Below are 19573 nucleotides of genomic sequence, written 5' to 3' on the forward strand. Positions count from 1 at the left end.
AACCGTTATCGAAATACTCAATAAACACTCGGACAACAATAGCTACTCGATGCACATTATCCCCCGTAATTTTTTCGAACAATTTTATTAAGTTATGACTTAAGAGAAAAAAAAATAAAAGAACGCTCCGAAACATCCGACTGCCCACCGTCGGCAATTTTAGCCTCGTCGCGTTCAAGTGCACGCGCGCGCGTCAGTCGACTTCGGGTTAACGCATCGCGCTATTATATCCCTCGGATGCGCGTCGAAAGTAAATAGAAACCAAAGCAAGTCGTCCTCCCGCGAAAAAGGCCGCTCGTCACCGAGTCAACGCGTGATTTTTTCTTTCCGCCTCTCGTCTTTTTTTCATTTTCATCGCCAAACGGCTAATTTCCTGTAATAGATGTTTACAATCGCATTGGGCTATAGACGAAGGTGTGCGACACAGAGCAACTGCGACAGCTGAGCCGAGGAGAGAGAGAGAGAGAGACAGGTAATATTGTGTGTGGCCGAGAGAGGAGAATAGCTATGTGTCTATGTACCTATAAGAAAGAGAGAGAGAAAGAGGGGCAAGTGCTGCTGCCGCCTGGTGTGCGACATTTGCGTCTATTTGCTTCCTCGTCGGTGTCTTGCCGCTATGCTGCTACGCCCCGTCTACGCTGATATACTCGTACTCGCTATACTGTAACGTTTCCTGGGCTCATATTGATAATTTGCATTGTATCAATTCTCGCGATAACCTTTCCAATTACGCGTCGGAATTTCGGAGTTGATTGTTTTTTTTTCTCGAGTAGCACCTGGCTCGTTCGATTATTGGGATGAAACGTGCTCTTGAAGAATTATCGATTGTAATTGATCGATTTAGCGGCTTAACTTAGCAACTTGTTTACTCAAAAATAAACACAGTACGCGCGTCAAAAAAAAAAGTTTAAAAAAAAACACTCGTGATCAAACTCTAGCTTCGCATTGGAAACTAACGCAAAGTCTAAACGGAATGACTTTTCGTCGGCGAGAAAAGTCATTTAGGCCTACCCACGCGTAAATCATGTATATATAGAGGAGGTTAAATCGATTATTTTAGACAGTCGCATAATGCGGCTCGGCTCAACTCGAAAACACTGTGCGTCCGAAGCATAGCTATATACACTTCGATAATAGTTGCGATTGAATCAATATTGTCAGCGGCTATACGTGTGTAACGTGTATGCATGTGCGTCGTGCGCTCCGCGCTTGTATATTGTAGCCCCTTCACGCTTAAAAAAAAGTCGGACAAAGCGTAAAAGGGGCTGCGCGCCTCTCTCGGCTCGTCGCTGCTCCGTGTGCGTCAACTATGTGTGTAATATGTATATACATTATTATACATGTATATACAATGATGCGCTGGTGTCGCTTCGTCACTGCGCCCAACTCGACTATTTACTCCGTTAAAAATGATTGACGAATTGAAATAAAAACCAACAAAAATCAATGCGACTATCCGTGGCTTTCCATTTCTAGCTGCTCTGCGCTTCCTCGTCCTAATCTCGTTGCGTCTTAATTCGACGGATTATTTTCAATCGGTGCGTGCGCGCGACGCCTTCTTTTTTTCCTCTAACAATAACGAGACTCGCAGTGATTGCTAATCGAACGTCAACTGGTTTTTTCTTCATTCAGCTCATCGTTTGCCTAGGTATGATATAGTTATTCGCGCGGACGTCCATTCGATTTTCAACGCAAAATTATGTGTGTATACGACATCGTTACGTAATCACGATAATCCGTGAACATGAATTAATTAGTCCCACTAGCTCGCTGCGCTTTGATTTATTAAACTGTGCAACATTGACGCAGAGCACATACATCAACAATCGACGCAACGGTTTATTCACGAACTTCCTCTCCCGCGGGCCGTGTGTTTGTTTGTCTTGCATAAATAATACGCTTATCTTTAATACAATTTCCATCTGCCTTTAGTAGTTTAGTACACGCGTATACTTATATTTCCTTCTTTTTCTCGCTCGCGCACACGGGCGCTACTGGCGCGCGCGCTCGCACACACAGACACACACACGCGCGCGCGCGCGCACATAGACGCGACTCCCTGACGCGATTCTGTAACAACGCCGCGCGGTCAAATTACTAAGTGTGCGTCAAAAATATGCTGCCTATGTATGCCCTCGTCATTGAACGCATGTGACTTTCTATTAAAAAAGCCAAGGCGTGCAGCGTACGCGGCTAAAGCTTGGGCTTCATGGCTATTAACCGTATGCGCGACGTGTGTATTATTATTATTATTATTATTGTTGTGTTTCTATCCCCGCAGTTATAAAATGTGAAAGTTACGTGAAATTTCCATAGGAATGCAATATGTAAAGGATATCTCTGGGATAGATTGCGCCGATGCGTTATTTCACGGCTGATGCGTCGCGTTATATATGAAATAAAAAAAGACTTGTTTTATCGCGAAAGACGAGCCGCAACCAGTTATTGCAAGCCTCGCGTATATAATATCAAGTCTTTTTTTTTTTTTTGCACTATTGCAATATACATTAAATAGAAAAAAGGCCATAAAATTTTTTTCTTCTCGAAATAATTTTCATATACTCGAGATTGAGACAGAACGCTTCTGTCGTTAGCTATGCGAGCACGGCTGTGTACGGATAGGATTTCGTAATGAATAATTAGCGAATCAATCCAATATGATATTAATAAGTTACGAGCAGGCTGTAAAATCAACGCTCGTAACTGTACGCCATAAAGTTCCACGGCGCAGGAGGATATTACACCTGCGCGCGACAGTGGAATTTACACGATTTATATTTATTTAAGCGCGTCCATCAGTCTGAGCTCACGGACACAGGCACTTCCTGCTCGAAGTTTTTATACGCCTTGTATAAACGCTTTGGCGATCAGTACACACCGCACTGCTCTCTGGCACACCACCTTAACCTTATAGCAGTGACCGTCGCGTTACGGCGTGACGTGACCGTAAAGCTGCTTTCACAACGGTTCCCTGCGTGCTCGTCTCGGCTCGCGCGTTTGTTTATTGAAATTAACTTTATCGGGGGATAGCGACGGTTGGGGCTTGAGTTTCGGAGAATCAGTGCGATCCCGATGATCGGCGAGGGTTTAGTGAAGACTCTAAGGTTGGTGGAATATTTGTACGGCTGGTGTAAGACGTGCGCGGCGTGTATTTTTGACTTTTAATATATATAATGCGGAGCGTTACCACGACTGATATACATTTAACCTACTTAAGCCTATACTCTGCGACATTGGTGTGCATTGTTTCGATAGGCTGTGTATACGTTATAGGATCAAAACTCGTTGCGCGTGCGGCTGTGGAATAATTTTTCGTTGCCGCGTGAATAGAGATGATTATGAGAGAAGTTGAGTGCTAATAGAACGCTCGATATGTGGAAGTTTTATGCGACGCCTGTATTGTGTTATTACAGTTATAAGTCACTTTCCGTTGGACGCTCGGAAGCAGGCGGACGCGTGCTCCTGTCGGATTTATTTTTATTCGCATCTTTCTGCAATAAATAATCGCATCTTATACACTCGTCTCTTGGTAAAAAGTTTCCGATTTTCCGTATCGCGTACGATTTAAGTAGAGGCATAGCTCTAATTTGCATGAACGTTTCGTAATTTAAAAGTTTGTAATTTCGCTGACGTAAGCCAAATTTACTTTCAGCAGAGCTAAAATAATAATCCGAGCCTCCGCGCGTATGCTGTACACGAAACTTATTATCTGTACACAGCTACTCCAAGCACACAAAAATAGAATATGTCGGAAAAGCGGAGCATTTTTTTTCTCGTTCGCACTCTCGTTCCCGGCATTGTGGCATATAATGAAAGATTTATTCCAAAATCTCACGCAGCCATAACAAAGTTAATCGGGAGAGATTATTAATTGCATTAACGAATTGAAATTCGAGGAAACTTTCATCGCAGAGTTTTTGTACAACAAGTGTCGATAATCAGTGCAACGTAAACAGCTCTCGATCTCCCATAATCGAGCAAAACGCCCTGAAAATTTATAGTATAAACAAATAACTGTTTACTTCTACCTGCACCTCCGAACGTTACTAGCATCATCTCATCAGCAAGCAGCCATACACAAGCCCTCGCTCTCCCCATTACAAAATCCCCTTAAACCTGTGCGATCCCATCTCGGTTTTGTAGGTTAGGCGGCACAGCTCTCCTCTCTCCTTCTCTCTCCCTCTCACTCGCACTCGTGTACACACTATAGGCGGCGCGCGCGCGCGCGCACCCACACGCCGCCGCCGCCGTCGCCGCCACAGCCGTGTCTCCCGGAGAGCTTCGCTCGCACAGAGCCAGCCGCTCACCATCCAGTGCGGAAACGCTCTCGCTGTGGAGCGCGCGCGCGTGTCCACCCTGTCCCGTATCCGTCTGGTCTGTTGCCGCCGCCGCGTGTTGTGCTCAGCCCTCCCCCTTGACTCTGTGTGTGTGTGTGTGTGTTAGTGCGCGCGCGCCCGAGAGTGTGATCTGTCTGTTGCGGTGTATTAGCGCCTATGCTAGTCCACGGACGCTGTTATATACCTACGCGCACTGCCGAGATATACTTATATACGTATAGACACTTTGTGCGTTTATAATATACGTAGTGCATCGCGGATATAATATATAGATATTCAGTCGGGCTAGTGCGCGGTACATAATACATATTTTTGGTATACATGTGTACATAGCAGCAGCAGCAGCAGCAGCAGCAGCTCGAGCGAGAGAGGGACTGCTGGAGCGTGCTGGAGCGCGTGCATGTGTGCAGGCACGTACCCCCGTGCGGCGATTCCGGACTGCGAGAGAAGCGACTGACTGCGGGAAGACAGCGGCCGGCTCGCGCTGACGAGGAACTATGGAGATATCCAAGGGCCTGCAGGAGGAGATCGTGTTAGTGCAGAACAAGCTGAAAAATGCCATCCGCGATCACCAGGTGACTATTGTACTTTGAAATTACAACTAACTTGTAGTGCACGCTCTCCTCTATACATGCACCCTGTTGCGCACGTCAATCCGCGCGCAAACCCGTTCCTCTCTTACATACTCTTCTGCGGTGCAGCGTGTCTATCGCGCGAAATCGACGACTGACAGCGAGACGCGATAAGTATAGAATCGGGCGCGCGATTAAAAAACTCGTCCTCGCACTTCTCACGCTCCTGATTGTCATATATACATAGCTATATAGGTACATGGCGCGCGTTCTCGTCTCTGTAATCGCCGCCTGCACTGCTCCGAATTTTTCTCTCTCGCAGTGCATCGGCGGCTCCGATACACATAACGCATTGTCAAGTCTATATTGTACAGAGCAGCGAGGGCAGCTCTCGATGCGAAGAGAGGGACACACAGGGGAAAGACGATCGGCGAGCGCGCTGCTCTCCTGCGGGTGGGGATGCGTATCCGTACAGCGTATATAGGTATACACATCATAACGTAGCGGCGGCGGCGGCGGCGGCGGCGGCGGCTACTTCGCAAAACGTGCGTTTTTCAAGGTTAGGTTCCTCAGCGTCGTCGGCGCGGTCGATCGCTCGGAATTTAGGCTGTTTTCTCTCTCACCCTCTCGCTTCGTATTTTTAATAAACACAGAGCATCCGCGTGTGCACGTACACGCCGCTTTATACAGCGGAACAGCGGCGTGTGATGTAAGGCGCGCGCGCTCCGGTATTCTACCCGAGTAGATTACTCGGGACACACTCTCCTGCCGAGCGATAACGCCGTGTGCTATAGGCACAGCGATGCGAGAATGATGTCATTAGAGGAAAGCGACGACGAAAAACGGGACGCGCTTTTCCTTTCTTCCATCCTGACGAGAGTTTGGCTTTCTTCTTATATATAATACTACGAGGCACCTGCTCGTTCCCCCCTCCCTTTTTTCTTAATTGTTCGTCGCGTGCGCGCGGTACAGGCACGCATTGTGGAGGATTCGAGGAATTTCTCTCGGCAGCACGCGCGCGCGCGCACGCGGTGTTTGTCTTGGCGCAATCGTCCGGGCAATTTGCGTTATTGCTCTCTCAGTTTTACCGTCATTATCGCGGCGCCCGTAAACTCTATTACTCGAAAACTATTAATTTGGGAAAGTGCTCTCTCTCTCTCTCTCTCTCTCTCTCTCTCTCTCTCTCTCGCTCTCTCTCTCTCTCTCTCTCTTTCTCTCTGTAAATGAAACTGCGCTCTGTATTTGGATAGCCCGCCGGAGAACTCGCGCGGGCGTATAGCCGCATAAACGCACCTATATCATTTTGCTCTCTCACGTAACACACACGTGTGCGCGCGAGAGAGCAGTAAGACCACTCTCTGCGGCTGTAGAGCTGCTCAGCGCACCTCGGTTCTGGATGAATTTGCTCCGAAGCGAGGAGAGAGAGAGAGAGAGAGAGAGAGAGAGAGAGAGAGAGAGAGAGAGGAACGGACAGGTGCAAGGGGTGTGCACGTGTATACGCTCTCCGCTGCTGCTTTAAATAGAATAATCGCAAAAATTAATATTTCACGAGCGTGTAAACGTCGCTGAATATCCAGCTCTTCCGAGAGAGCCGCGCCGCCGCAGCGCGTTTCATTAGGCGCGTAACCAGCCTGTACTCAAGGTCTGTTCCGACTAGCTTGAAATATACTTGTTATAATTGAGACTCGGCGTGAAATTTCGTTGCATGAAGCTATCGTTATAACCCAAGGCTCTTATACAGGCGGTACTTTTTCGTATTGATCAGCCCCTCGCGCGAGCGATGCTTATCTCGGATAGATAGATGTATACGGCTTTGGAAATAACTCTCGGCGAAGATATAAATATAAAACAGTCGAAGAACAGAGGATTCCCCGCGATTTCAGTCCGAAACGATCCATAATACCCGACACGTCGCCTTTCGAAATAGCTTCCTAGCGTAACTGTCGAGCCTGGATTCCACGCCCCCCCCCCTCTCTCTCTCTCTTTTCTCGCAAATAGTATAGATTATATGAAACGTCCCGCTGTTGTAAATATGTATCAAAGCGCGCATTCCGCAGCTGCATCGTCGCACACAAATATCAAAAACAAATAGTCTCGGCCCCGCGAACTATTTCATTTGGCGACACGCGACATGCTTTACAGTCGACAAATTAAAATAACTGATCCTCGGTGTATTATTCGCTCACGCGAAGGCTATGTAGGATAATGAAAAAGAATTTCGGTGCTGCACGGTCTATAAACCGCCGCAGCAGCAGCCGCCATACGAAAGAGAAGCCGCAGTGATCGCTCGACGGGAAAATCCACGTGTGTACACGCGGCGGCACTGCTGCGGTGTATCTCGAGCGCTTATACGCAATGAAAATGACGGCAAAGTTTGCGGATGTGTAATATGTGCGTGCGATGGAGATGCGGAGCGTATAAGAGATGATTACGATGCACGTGTACTTATAGCGTGCGTAGACGGCGTTATTATCATACTTTCTCCGTCTGCCGCGCTTCGTTTTCAAGAGAATTTTCGGGCGCTGTAGGTATCTGGCTTCAGACACGCCGGAATTGACCTACAAAGACGCGGCGTCGTTCTTTTTTTTTCAGCCTCGAAGCCGGGGTCCGTATAGAGAAATCTGAAAATTAGCAAAATCCGATTCGACCGTATAATCAACTTCATCGCGGCGAGCTCAAATCTCGAAAATCGGATTCCGCTCGACGCTATTTTCCGCGCGCGCGCGAGGCGTTCTTATACACACGCCGAATAAAAGTTCGAACCCGAGACGCTGATGTGCCGCGAGCGGATGTTCATCGCTGGAGTCAAATTCTTCCCGGGTTTACCTGTGCGAACTTTGTGGATGTTTTCTCGTTAACGTTGATGGATTCGCAAAGTGCGGTTTCCGAACGGCGCGTAGAGCCGTTTAACAATGGCTCTTGCTGGAGAGTGACGCAATTCTGGTGTGTGAATCATCGAGAGAGTTTTGTCGGCGGTCAGCGCGATCAGTGAAAGTGAATTATTATTACCATAAGCGACGTGTTTTTTCAGTGCTGAATGTACAGGTTTTATATTTTTGGGATCGATTGGAGAAGTGCGACGGACGATCTTTTTTTTTTTTTATTTTAATCGACTTCTTTTTCGTCGAGCGAGCCGTAAAATAGAAAGTGAAATGGTAATTAGCGCGTAATTCCACACTAAGAAGCACTTGGTATTTTCACGAGCCAGCTCTAATTCCTCCGGAGTACTCTTCCTACTGTGTGTTCGTTGAAACACGTTGAGTGTAACCCAGAAAATTTTCGAGACGCTATATTTTCATTAAACCATTTAAGAATCTAGGAACTTCTGTTTTAGCCTGGAAAACTTTGAGGATTTTTTATCTTTTTCTTTCTTTTTACCAATTCCATCTGAATGAGTGACGCGACAGAATTTTTTGTCCGAGATCAATTAGAGTGCGGGCTTATGCAAAGGTGCCAAAGTTCGAGTTTTGTGACGAATTTGCTCTTCTTCGTTATTATCCGATCGCTGCCTTTATCAAACGGTGTTTGCGTTTAATTACAACTCTGACAAGGCAGGTACGGTGTTATTTTTTTTTTATATCTAGTACAAACACGCAATTCACGTAATTTCGACTCAGACCATCCAATTTCAACGTCATAAGTGCAGTAATACAAGAATACGGCTTGGTTACAGACTTTGATCGAGAAATATAATATACTATGCGCCATTATTCTGATGTGCTCCGATATCGCGAGGCAATAATAACGGATCGATAAAGCAGTTATCTACTAAATCTCCCAATGATAATTACACAGCTAATGGCCGTATAACACAGTAATTATCGCACCAAAAACCAACAGTCACGCCAACTCGACTGAGTTCCATTCATCAGAAACAAAATTTTCCTATGTAAATAAAAACCGCATCTCCTCGCTCGACAAAAGAGTTCAAAGTCGTGAAAATTACACGCTTCCGCTGTGTTATAAAACTCACGAGCGTAGAAGGGGCCAGTCGCGCCGACGAGGAGGTTTTCTCGCGCGCGCGATCATAGCGTCTCGCTTTTCGTCGTCTTCGATGTGTATATATGTATATATAAGGTAGCCCTCCCCACCCGTTCGGCGGCGGTGGCGACTGGCTTTTTCGAGGTCTCGGCACGCGTTCTCGCGCGCGCAGGTTTATATCGAGAGGCTCTCTCGCGTGTCAATCGGAGAGTCTACATGCGCGTTTGGACGAGAGTGTATACTGTGTGTATACGCTTTGGTAATCAGGTGTCTCGTGATTTTTCGTGCTGCGCGGCTCTCACCTTGTCTTTCGTTGTACACATGCTGTGTATTTCTTTACGCTGCGGACAGAAAGGTTGTTTAATTGAATATTCAAAGTTGATGATATTTCACTCTCGGAATAATACAGAGAGATTCATTATATAAAATTCCGTTATCAAATTCCAAAAGACGCGATAATAACACACACTGCATCGTCGGAGTTACATAAAAATAGCTCTCTCTCTCTCTCTCTCTCTCTCTCTCTCTCGAAAACAATCTCAGAGCAGCGCAGGAGAGCGGCTAGTTTAAAAATCGCAAACTTTCGCGTTCGCTTCATAAACGAAGCGCAACGCGCTAACGCAATTATTTTGTTTCCCAACTCATGAACCTGCGGATACATGATTTTTTTAGCGCATGTGTCGCGTCGTCGTTATCATCTAGATTACGCTTTATCTCAAACTAGCTAGTCACGCCTTTTTTCCTTCGCTCCTTTCAAAACTTAAAAATTCTTTTCGCTCAATGAATTCTTCCGTTCGTCATTAAAATAATAACCGCGACGTTATACTATATTCCAAAGAAAATTTAATGCACAGAAGGACACAGAGGACTATAGGATTAGTAAATATAAGAGCGACTGTGGAATAGCGGGTTAAAATACACCGCACCTGTTTCATAAAGCCGGCCACAAAGCAATTAGACTCACACCAGAGCATCACGGCAAACAAATAAAAAGAAGCAAGCCGCTGCTACTGCACGCCTGTCGGCCCCTTAAACACGGCAATCTCCAGGCAAAAAAAAGAACGGCCGTATCGCCGCCGCCTCGGCAGTCGAGCTCCGCGCACAAGCGGCTAGTAGGTAGTGAGAAATCAATGTGCGACAAGGTTGCCCACGTGCAGGGGCGCCTAGCTCCCTCTTCTGCCAGATTACGTCTATTTGATTATGCCGAAGCGGCCTATGAGTGCTCGTATAGTGCTGGATATGCGTTTGATTGAATTTGGGCCGGGACAGGTGCTCAGCTCTTACTTTCTTCGAAACGTCTTCTTTCTGGGATTGTTGCACCAGAAACGTTATACGAGCGATGGCTTTTAAAATTTACGCGCGATTGTACATCGCCTCCTAGCTCAGGAATCACGTTACGGCCGGTGAAAGTTAATATTCAGTGCAGGCGGACAAAATGTTTTTAGAGTGGGCGACGTTGAGTGAAGGCGTTTCTTTTTTCTATAAACAGCGTCGTGCTTTATCTCGAGAGCGCGCGCGCGGCGGTATAGAAACGCTTCAGCTCCGGTCTACGTAAAGGCGGAGAGTTGCTGAAAGCTGGAATTTTATTATTGCAAACATTGATCTGGATGCTCGAAGCGTATACTCGCGCAATGAAAAGTGCATTAGTTAAAATTACTCGGTTTATAAAAGAAGAAGTTTTAAATCGAAGTAGGTTACACTCCATCAAATTTAAAAGGAAAGAAAACAAAGCCTCTTTCTTTCCCCGGCCGAAATGACAGGACGTGCGTTACAACACGCGCTCGCGATTTAATCGAGTTTGCAATAGTACAGAGCATAAAACCCATGACGAAGCAGCAATACGTCCCCGCACGCGCAAAAACGCTCACGGGTCTATCGCAAAAAAGGTTCGCTGTAATTTTCCTTATCGTCGCGCGTGCCGCGAAACTTTTATATAATTCTGCGCAAACATTCCTCGCCGCAGAAACTTCGTGCCGCGGGCCACCCTTCCATCTATATGGGGATTAATAAAACCAAAAATATTCCGCGCAAATTACGTCGAGAGAGGCGACCTTTCTCCTTGCGCGGCGTTACACACACACACACACACGATCATAACGTGTGCCCCAGATAGAAAAAAAATCGACCTCCTCTTCGTATCCGCAACTTTTTCCTTCGCGCGAGTAGCGTATCCCGACAAACTTTCAGAGCCTCCCCCGCGTGTATAATACTCTCGAACACGTTTTCAATCGCGTGCGCCGCCGCTGCGGATCGTCCCCGTTATAATTCGATATCATCGTCGTGGGTATAGAGTTATATATTTAACGAACGTGATGGTTTTACGTTATTGCGACGCTCGAGGATGAAAAAAAAAAAGACATTAATTGCAATTGCCAGAGCTTTTCGCCGCACTGCTGCAAGCTTTTTCTCTCTTTTGCGGTATTAAGGCTCTGTGAAAAAGACAATTTTCCCGAGTCCAGCCTCCGTGCACTCATCGACCGCTCCATCCAAACAACACGCAAATCCCGCATAAAAAATTCAATCCACCAGCAGCAGCCCCGACCCACCCGTGAAACTTTAACAAACAAGCCCGGCCGACGAAACTTTCCCGCAGCGCGAAAAATAGCGTAAATTTTAAATAAGAAGCGAGTCCGAAAGGAAGAAACAGTGGCCGGCCCGAGTTCGGAAATATCGGCCGATCCGAGCAGCCTCGGAGAGATAAATCGCGCATCTCTATAGAGTGCCGAGGAAAAGACACGCGTATATATAGAAAGAGCCGCGAAAGGAGAGAGAGAGAGAGGCTGCAGACGCGCCGCCGTGTACTAGGCGCGCGCGCGAGTCGATAAAACTACCCCGTGTGCGCCGCCGTTCCGAAAACCCGGCGGCGCGCGTACATACACACACACACACAGTGCGCGCTGTAGGAGAGAGATGCGCTGCACGAACCAGCGTCGGATGGAAATTGCGCGGAGGACGATTTGCCGGCGACGAGGAGGGAATCCGGAGATCGACGATTGATTCTTTTTTTCTTTTTCGAGCGAATAATTTTTAAACCCGGAAAGCCGGCTCGTCAAGTTTGCGCAGTTTACACAAAGTCAACAGAGAATAAAACGGGAGGATTATCGCACAACGTCGATGAATCGACTATCGCTCGCCCTCGTAACAATGCAATTTCTCTTTCGAGTCTCTACCCCAAAAAACAAAAAAAAAACTCCCATCTCTTAGAGCGGCGCCTCCGAAATAGAAAAATTTCACCCCGTCTTTCACAGAGCAGTGCAGCTGCAGCTCGTTTAGCTCCCTCGAGACATACGCGCGAGCGCGAACCCGGTCACTCTTTGCCCCTTTTCTTTTATCGCCGTTTTATACGCTCATTTTATCGCAGCCTCCCCCGCATTCTGATGATGCGTTCGGCGTGTGTTGCGCAGATACACGAGATCGTGAGCGAGAATTACAAGTTACGCCGGGGCTCGCGCGGCAGCTTAGGTTCCAACTTCCGTTGTGCAGCGCGCGCGAGCGGCCGCCGCGATATATTGATTATGCAGCGAACTGCCGAGCGCGCGCCTCTCGTTCGCCTGTATATCTATCTGCCAGTCTATATAATGTGTATACCGTATAGCGGACATTACTGATAGTTATTCGAGGAAGACGGCGCGCGCTTGGGCTTTTTATTTTCATTTTATCTCGTCGGTTGGTGCAGAGCGAGAGACGAGATTGATGAATCGTGGGCTGAAGCTTCTTCTGCGGCGCGAGGCGGATGATTTAACGCCGGAAAATTACCTCTGCTTTTCGAAAAGCGTGAAAAATCATCGCGGAAAGCACAGCCCCGGGATGGATTCCCGCATGAATCAGGGGAAAAATAATAATTTCCCCGAGATATAGCATATCCGGAGCTGGCCGCATATTCCGAATACGCGTATGTGCGGCAGCGACAGCGGCATCTCGCGCGCTACTTCAGATCTGCAATTCCGAAATTCAAAATTTAATATCTGCGCCCTGATATCAGCCATTCCTGAGCTTTATTGAACATTTTAGCCAAAGCGCTCCCGCAACGTATACCGCGCGCGAGAACGGGTTATTCAATGCATCTGCATCATCGGCGTCGAGGTGATATAATACGCGCTTATCTTGTTGACGAAGTGATATATTACGCTGATATTTAGTGCACGCGGCTGTTTGAATTAATTTACAAGCTCATCGTGCGTATACTATGCGAACTTCAGTCCTGAAAAGTATCGCAGCCGTTGTCAAGCTTCAGCGACCTCAGCTCTATGAGTTCTTAATCAGCGGCGGCGAATTCGATTTTTTCAGAAATAAGCGCGTAACTTTCCACGTCGCACAACTACGCTAGCGCGCGTCATTCTCCGTTGCCGCGGAATACTTTTCAAAGTCATTCGTCGCGTAATCGGATGAAATCAATCGAGAGAAGTCAAACTCGCTCTCACATGGGTCTGCGACGAAAATCGAATTGGCCGCGACATAGCGAGAAAGTGTTATTCCGCGAACGAAATGATGAAAGGCGCGAGCTTCCCTACCGCCGAGCGGAACTGGAGAATAAAGATGGGATGAGGTGAAAATTGCGAATTCACCAGTCTCGCGCGCAAGCTCCCGTTGTACGTGTAATCTTCAGTTTTGAGGTTAGGGTCATAAATATACAGCATTGTTAGCGAGAGCCCGACAGGAATATGCGCCGCTGCTCTCTCTCTCTCTCTCTCTCTCTCTCTCTCTCTCACTCTCGCCGACAATTTCTCCTTTTTTATTCGTTGTACGTGTTATATTTGCGATGCTTTTGTTACGAGCTACAATACCGCGCGAAAAATGGAGTGTATACACTGTTTTCGTCCATAATAACGTGCTCCACAGTATACACGTATCGATTATACTGCTGTCCTAATGAGAACGAGCCGCTATTAAAAGAAAAACGTTCCCATATTAAAATTCCTCTAGCTCGGTGTAATTCCTCATTTTTGAAGCGTTAGCAAACTGCGCGTGTTTCCGCGCAACGACGAAGCCTCGGCGATTTCAATTGCGAGAGAGAGTTCATCATTGTTGCGCTCGCGAATACGTTAATGCCGTCGCGCGCGCGCACTGCCGTCAGCTTATTGGCGCGCGAGAAGTTTATATAACTCCGATATACCTATAGATATACACACGCGTGTATGATCACGGCGAACTTGCGCTCGCGATTAAATGGGACGACACGCTGCTCGCTCGGGTTTGGAATGTTTTCGACATCCGCGCGGTGCGATTTTTTTTTTCACCGGCTCTGCTGCACAGCGGAGGTTCAGTCTTTGGTTGGGAGAGCCAGTGCGGTTTTTTAGATTTAGGCGGATCATCCGTCTCGTTTTAACGACTTTATCGGTGCGGTTGACACAAACTGCGCGAGTGATGTAGCTCCAGCTACAAGAACTATAATCAGAGCTTTCGGACGATTTGATCGTTTGATTAACGAACTTCTTCGTATTACTCGCTCGTCGATGAATGAAACGTTCCAATGGTTTTACGGCTTGTTGCGTGCGCGGAATTTTTTTTACGCTTGTTTATACGAGCCTCTGATTTACTTTACGAGCTCGCGCTGAATTTAACATTTTTACGGCGTTTCGAATCCCCCGCCTCGCGCGCACTCGGTGTATTTGCTTCTCCAATATTGTACGCATACGCACTTTTATTTTTTACGACGAAAGTAGTTCTCGATAGCTCGTTCGGAAGACACATTGCTAAGCCATCTTTTTTCTCTTTCAGATCTACGTGGGCCAGCAGAAGAATGATCCGAACGTAAGTATAGAGAGAGAGAGAAAGAAGCGACAACGAGCGCTTGATCGAGGAGCTAATTAATGGAATTAACGAGCGCGACCCTCTTTTATATCGATGCTTACAGAACGCCGACATCGTGGACGGGTTGCGGAAAATCACGCTGCACATCGTAGCCCTCGGAAGGTGGCAGGTAACGTATATATTATTCTTTTTGTCTCTTTTTTCACTCTTCTTTATACCCGCGCGCATCGATTAAGCATCGCCGTTCGACGAAGCGTTGTTTAGCGGAAGGTAAATAATTGTACTACGCGAAGCTTTTAATGAATAGTTTACGAAGTTTCCACGTATCTCCCCTTAATTAAACACGGCGCGCGTTTGATATAAAGTATACGCGCCTATACTAGACAAACTTATAATCAGCCGCTATCGAGTTCGGAGCTCTCTGTAATTAAAAAATTCGAAATGGTTTAATTAATTCAGAGACGCGCGGGCCGTCAATCAGACGATCTCGACTGGTGAAAAAATGATGGGGGGGGGGGTGGGCTCCGATATAGCCGAAAAAGGATCAATAAAGCCAGTTCATTAAAATAAGTCGAGGTGAAGCGCGCTCGCGCAGTAAAGCCGTAAGCAGCGCGGACCACGAAATGTAACTCGTGCGCCTATGCAATTATAACCGGAGACAGCCGCGCGCGCAGCAGTGGCAAGAAAAAAGAGCATTAAGCGTGCAGGAAAGAAACCCGACAGCTGCGGCAGCGTCTTCGAGTCCATCGACGTCGTTCTTTTACTTCTCTCTTTTACTTTATTTATAAACCAGGTAGGTTACAGACGCGTAAGCGTCGATAAGGCAGGAACCGCTGGCGGCGCGTGGCTGACCTTGTTACCGCATTGCCGCCGCGCGCGCGCGCGAGTGTGCCAATGCAGCCGCGCGGACTTGGCTGCGGCTGTGTATATATGTGCAGCTCTGCGAAAGCTTGCGGGATGCAGGGAGAGACTTTGCGCGCGCGAAATCGAGTTATGACGGCGAAGCCATTTCCTACGTGCCCGTGCGCGGATGAGTGTGCCTGCACCGGAGCACCTGCGGGGGCTGTTGCCTCTCCGCGATGCGATGCTGCCGCTGGGGCTGGAAGTGCGTTGAACTGTGAGTCTACGTGCAGTATAGCCGGACCGTTTTCTTCCTGCTGCTGCTGACGAGTTGAGCTTGATTTGGTGCTTTTCGAAGGAATGTTACACGTAACGAAATGGGATTTTTTCATTTGTAAAGCGGATTAGACGCTTTATACGCCGAGCTCGGGTGATTCGCTCGATTGAGGTTTTAACTCGGTAGTTATGATGAAACGAAGATTTCCCTGGGCGATTCAATAATACATTTTCCTCGCGCGTTATGTATCCCCCGCCGCGCCGCAGCCTTTATCCTTCCGCAAGTTTTTATACCCTTGTACAGAAGAATTTTTTACAGCCCTTCTATAGCTCCCGTATAAAGCTCCATTAAAAATGTATCGGTGCTACATATATTTCGTGTTTGAATTCGCAAGTTTCAATTATCGCGAAGTTTTACCCGCGAAAATTTTTATCGCATAATTATAACACTCAATAGTCGAAGTACACGTAGTAGTTCGAATATTAAACATCGACACTTTGCACAAACACTTGCAATATGAAATAACGGTCCTTTGAGAGTGGAATTGATTAAAAATAAATTTAGAAAGCTTCGCACATATACATAACGCACTTGCAGCGACTGAAAGTTAATTATGAATGTCAGAGTGCATTAAGCCATTACATCGCCACCTCCCCGATTAAAACTTTCAACAGAGTGTTCCCTCAGTTTACAGATATAGGGCCGACCTGGTCATACGGTAAATTTTGCCAAAAAGTGCAAGGTCCGCGAAACTTTTATACAATTCCAGTTTGCGCGTAAACGTCGAAAGCTCTCCACGATTTTTATTCGCGTGACGTATATTCCAATTAATTTTCGCTGAATTCTTTCGAATTAAAAATCTCGAGCATCAGCGAGAGCTGAAACTCGTAAAATCTCTCAAGTTTTCGCGATGCGCGTATAACCTTGTTAACGAAAGCTTCTCTCGTGAAGCGTTTACGTAAACGTTTCAGCCCGATCGCCGTTAACGCGATAATAGTCGTACTTTCGAGTTTATAAGATAGCGCGGAATAAAAACGCCGAAGATTGCCTCGTTGGTAATGACCGGCAACATACACAGCAGTAAATTTTCGCAAGACTCTCAAGTGGGTCGAGAAGCGCGAAAGTAGGTCGATTTGATACAACGGAATGGCTCGCGAGCTAAAAACTCGTTGTAGAATCTCAACAATATTAGCTTTATTTTCCATCGGTCGATCGAGTGCTGTATAAGAATTCGACGATACAGGCAATAATTAGCCTCTGCCGAACATGTTATTGCAAACGAGTCGACGCACACAGGGGATATCTTAATCGATTAAACTTTCGGTCCAGTAGTGTGCTCTATATGAAATTGAAACTTTGCCGCGGCTGCGCTACTAAATTCGAGATTAAATCGAGTTCGCGGAACAGCGTTATGATAACAGGAGAAATTTTATAATAATGCAGTAAAACTTCGGCCCGCGCGCGCACGTACTTGCGCGAGCGCGGGATATCATCGATCCGCCTCCGAAAAGATGAGTTTCGCGCATTCCATTTTCCGATGCTTTCTCCTCGACCCTCTCGCGGTATTTTCCTTCGACGTTCCGTTAATTAAAGCAATAATAACACCTTTGCTCTCGTAAGTCTAAAACGAAATAAAATTTAATTAAAGCAGCATGGAAATTTTTATCACAAGGCGCTCAAAGTTTGCGATACTTGCGGCAGCGTCCCGCCGACGCCGCAAACAAGCCCTTTGAGTGGAAAAAAGCTCGGCGTCAACTTCTTACCGCGCCACAGGCAAATTCTCGCGCGAATCAGCGCGGCGACCAAATTGATCAGTGCACAAAACGTTTAGTCGGTTTTTCCTCCTTCGAGCGCGTATATCTGTGCTACACGGGCCCGAAGTTCGCCATCAGGAAAGTTTGCGCTGGCGGAACGACACGCGAATCCCGGACTATATACGCCAACTTTAGCCGCAGCGAGAGTTGTTTGCTGTATATATGTAGGTACGCGCACGAGTTTCGTCATTGTTGGGCTCGCGCTTATTGAAAAGGAGATATTGTCTCGGATATAGCGCCTGTGTGAGGACCGTTTGATTGATTCTGACGTTTATGGCGCGCCTCTAATGAGAGTTGGTGTGTACTTTTCTTTGGGGAGTTTTTGTATATAGGTGGTATTTGGAAAACGAATTGCTTTCGAAAAGGGGTATCTCGAATTCGCAGCTTTTTTCTATAGATAGCAGTAGAAGGTTCGTGTACCTCGTTAGCGGCGAAAACTCTGTGAAATGACCGAGTGAAAAGCTGGAGAATATGCAATATACAGAGAACATCCCCCAGATATACGGCGTAAAATTTCGAATGGTTTTTTTTTTTTTTTATGAATAAACTTTTCAAATTCGCCAAAGGAAAGTTGGCAAACAACTTCCTAACCAGCGAGCCGTGTTTCGTTTTTCGTGCTATTTACATTTTTCGAAATATAAATTCGTGCACTGCAGCCTCTCATAATATTTTGATTGCGTTTTAACGATTATATCACACACGGCAGCAGAGCCGGAAGATAAGATAAGGCGATGTATAAATCAGTGTAACGAAAGGAAAAAAAATCCGATTCTTTTGTTACGACACGAAAGCCCAGGCGATAGCTCGCGCCGATATCGATTTATTTACTCGCGTCTTTATCACTGCGGCAGCGATGCCTGTCGTTCACTTTTTACACGCAGCCCTGATCTCCTCGAAATACCGCGCCGCGCGATGTGTTTCCGCGACAACGTATAGCGGCCGTCTTTAGTACACGCTGTAATACGAAGCGAACTCGCCGAGCTTTGCCTGCACCGCGAGGAAATCCGCGAAAACTGAGTCCAACATCCGATATGATAAAGCTACCCTACCCGCATATCGATCGGAATCTGTGTAGGCGTCGTGATTCTGTTTTGATTCGCGGCTCGGTCTCTCTTTTTTCGAAAAAGTATAAAAGTTGCACCGTATACATCCGCGGTGTATAAACAAGTTAAGGGCGAACTTTTTTCACGTTGCCGTGATCTTCCAGTGAGTGCTTCGATATCGCGCGTAAAAGCCTCGGTTCAGGAGACCCTAATATCAGGGATGTGTGCGTGTGTGTGTGGATGGCGCGTCGCGTTAAATTAAGTTTATCGGGCGAGAGACTGCCAGTTTATTGGGTGTTCTACTTTCGTTTTTTTCATTGCAATTTTGATTTTCATCGACTGTTCCCCGCAACGCACCTCGAGGAACGAAATGAAACCTCCCCGCGAAGTAAGAGCCCTGAATCGCCGATTCACTTGTGAAGAAGGCATATTACTCGTCGTTATCTCCTCGAGGTTATATAAAAGTCTAATGGGAACTTTTGACTTGGTCTTATCTGGGTTATTGATCTATCTGAAAATCGATTTCTCAAAAAGCCCTGCTCGCGCGTGTGTGTGTTTTCAAGGTATCCCCCCGCACCCGCGAATGAAATATACAGAAGTTCGAATACATCGATCACATTATTTATTCAAGCTCTAATTCAGCCCCTAAAGTTCTGAGCCAAGTTTAGAACTAATCGCCACCGCGAGCTAGCGAGAGATCAATAATGGATCCATGTTGATTACCGCCGGAGTGTAACAGTAGGGCCGCCGCGAAGCGCGCGTATCGGCTATACAGCGAATTGTAACTTTTCATGCGCGCGTATACACTGATTATCAAACTACTCTCTCGCGAGCTTCATCCGCAACTTCGCTCCATATACTCTTTATCGAGCTGCTCTTTCGGGGCTCTCCCGACGTTCATTTTACACTCGCTCTCCGCCAAACTTTCGCCACTACTCCGCTGTCCCCGACGAAGTTT

General features: G+C 46.8%; 1 protein-coding gene across 9 annotated transcripts in view; it reads left to right on the top strand.

Moving 5' to 3' along the window:
* The first annotated feature begins 172 nt into the window (after positions 1–172).
* LOC100680516 (serine/arginine repetitive matrix protein 1) overlaps positions 173–19573 on the top strand; it is a 36431-nt gene continuing 17030 nt past the window's right edge. For 3 of the 9 annotated variants that reach the window (XM_031926467.2, XM_031926469.2, XM_031926468.2), the window contains exons 1-3: positions 4290–4912; positions 14609–14641; positions 14745–14810. In XM_031926467.2, coding sequence (XP_031782327.1) covers positions 4835–4912; positions 14609–14641; positions 14745–14810 — 177 coding nt within the window. In that variant the 5' untranslated portion in view covers positions 4290–4834. Of the gene's footprint in view, positions 473–3009; positions 3105–4289; positions 4913–14608; positions 14642–14744; positions 14811–19573 lie in introns of those variants that run through there. The other 6 variants (XM_031926466.2, XM_031926465.2, XM_031926461.2 and 3 more) reach the window with 5 other exon arrangements.

Source organism: Nasonia vitripennis, chromosome 3 (assembly GCF_009193385.2).
Source record: "Nasonia vitripennis strain AsymCx chromosome 3, Nvit_psr_1.1, whole genome shotgun sequence".
NCBI classification, from domain to species: domain Eukaryota; kingdom Metazoa; phylum Arthropoda; class Insecta; order Hymenoptera; family Pteromalidae; genus Nasonia; species Nasonia vitripennis.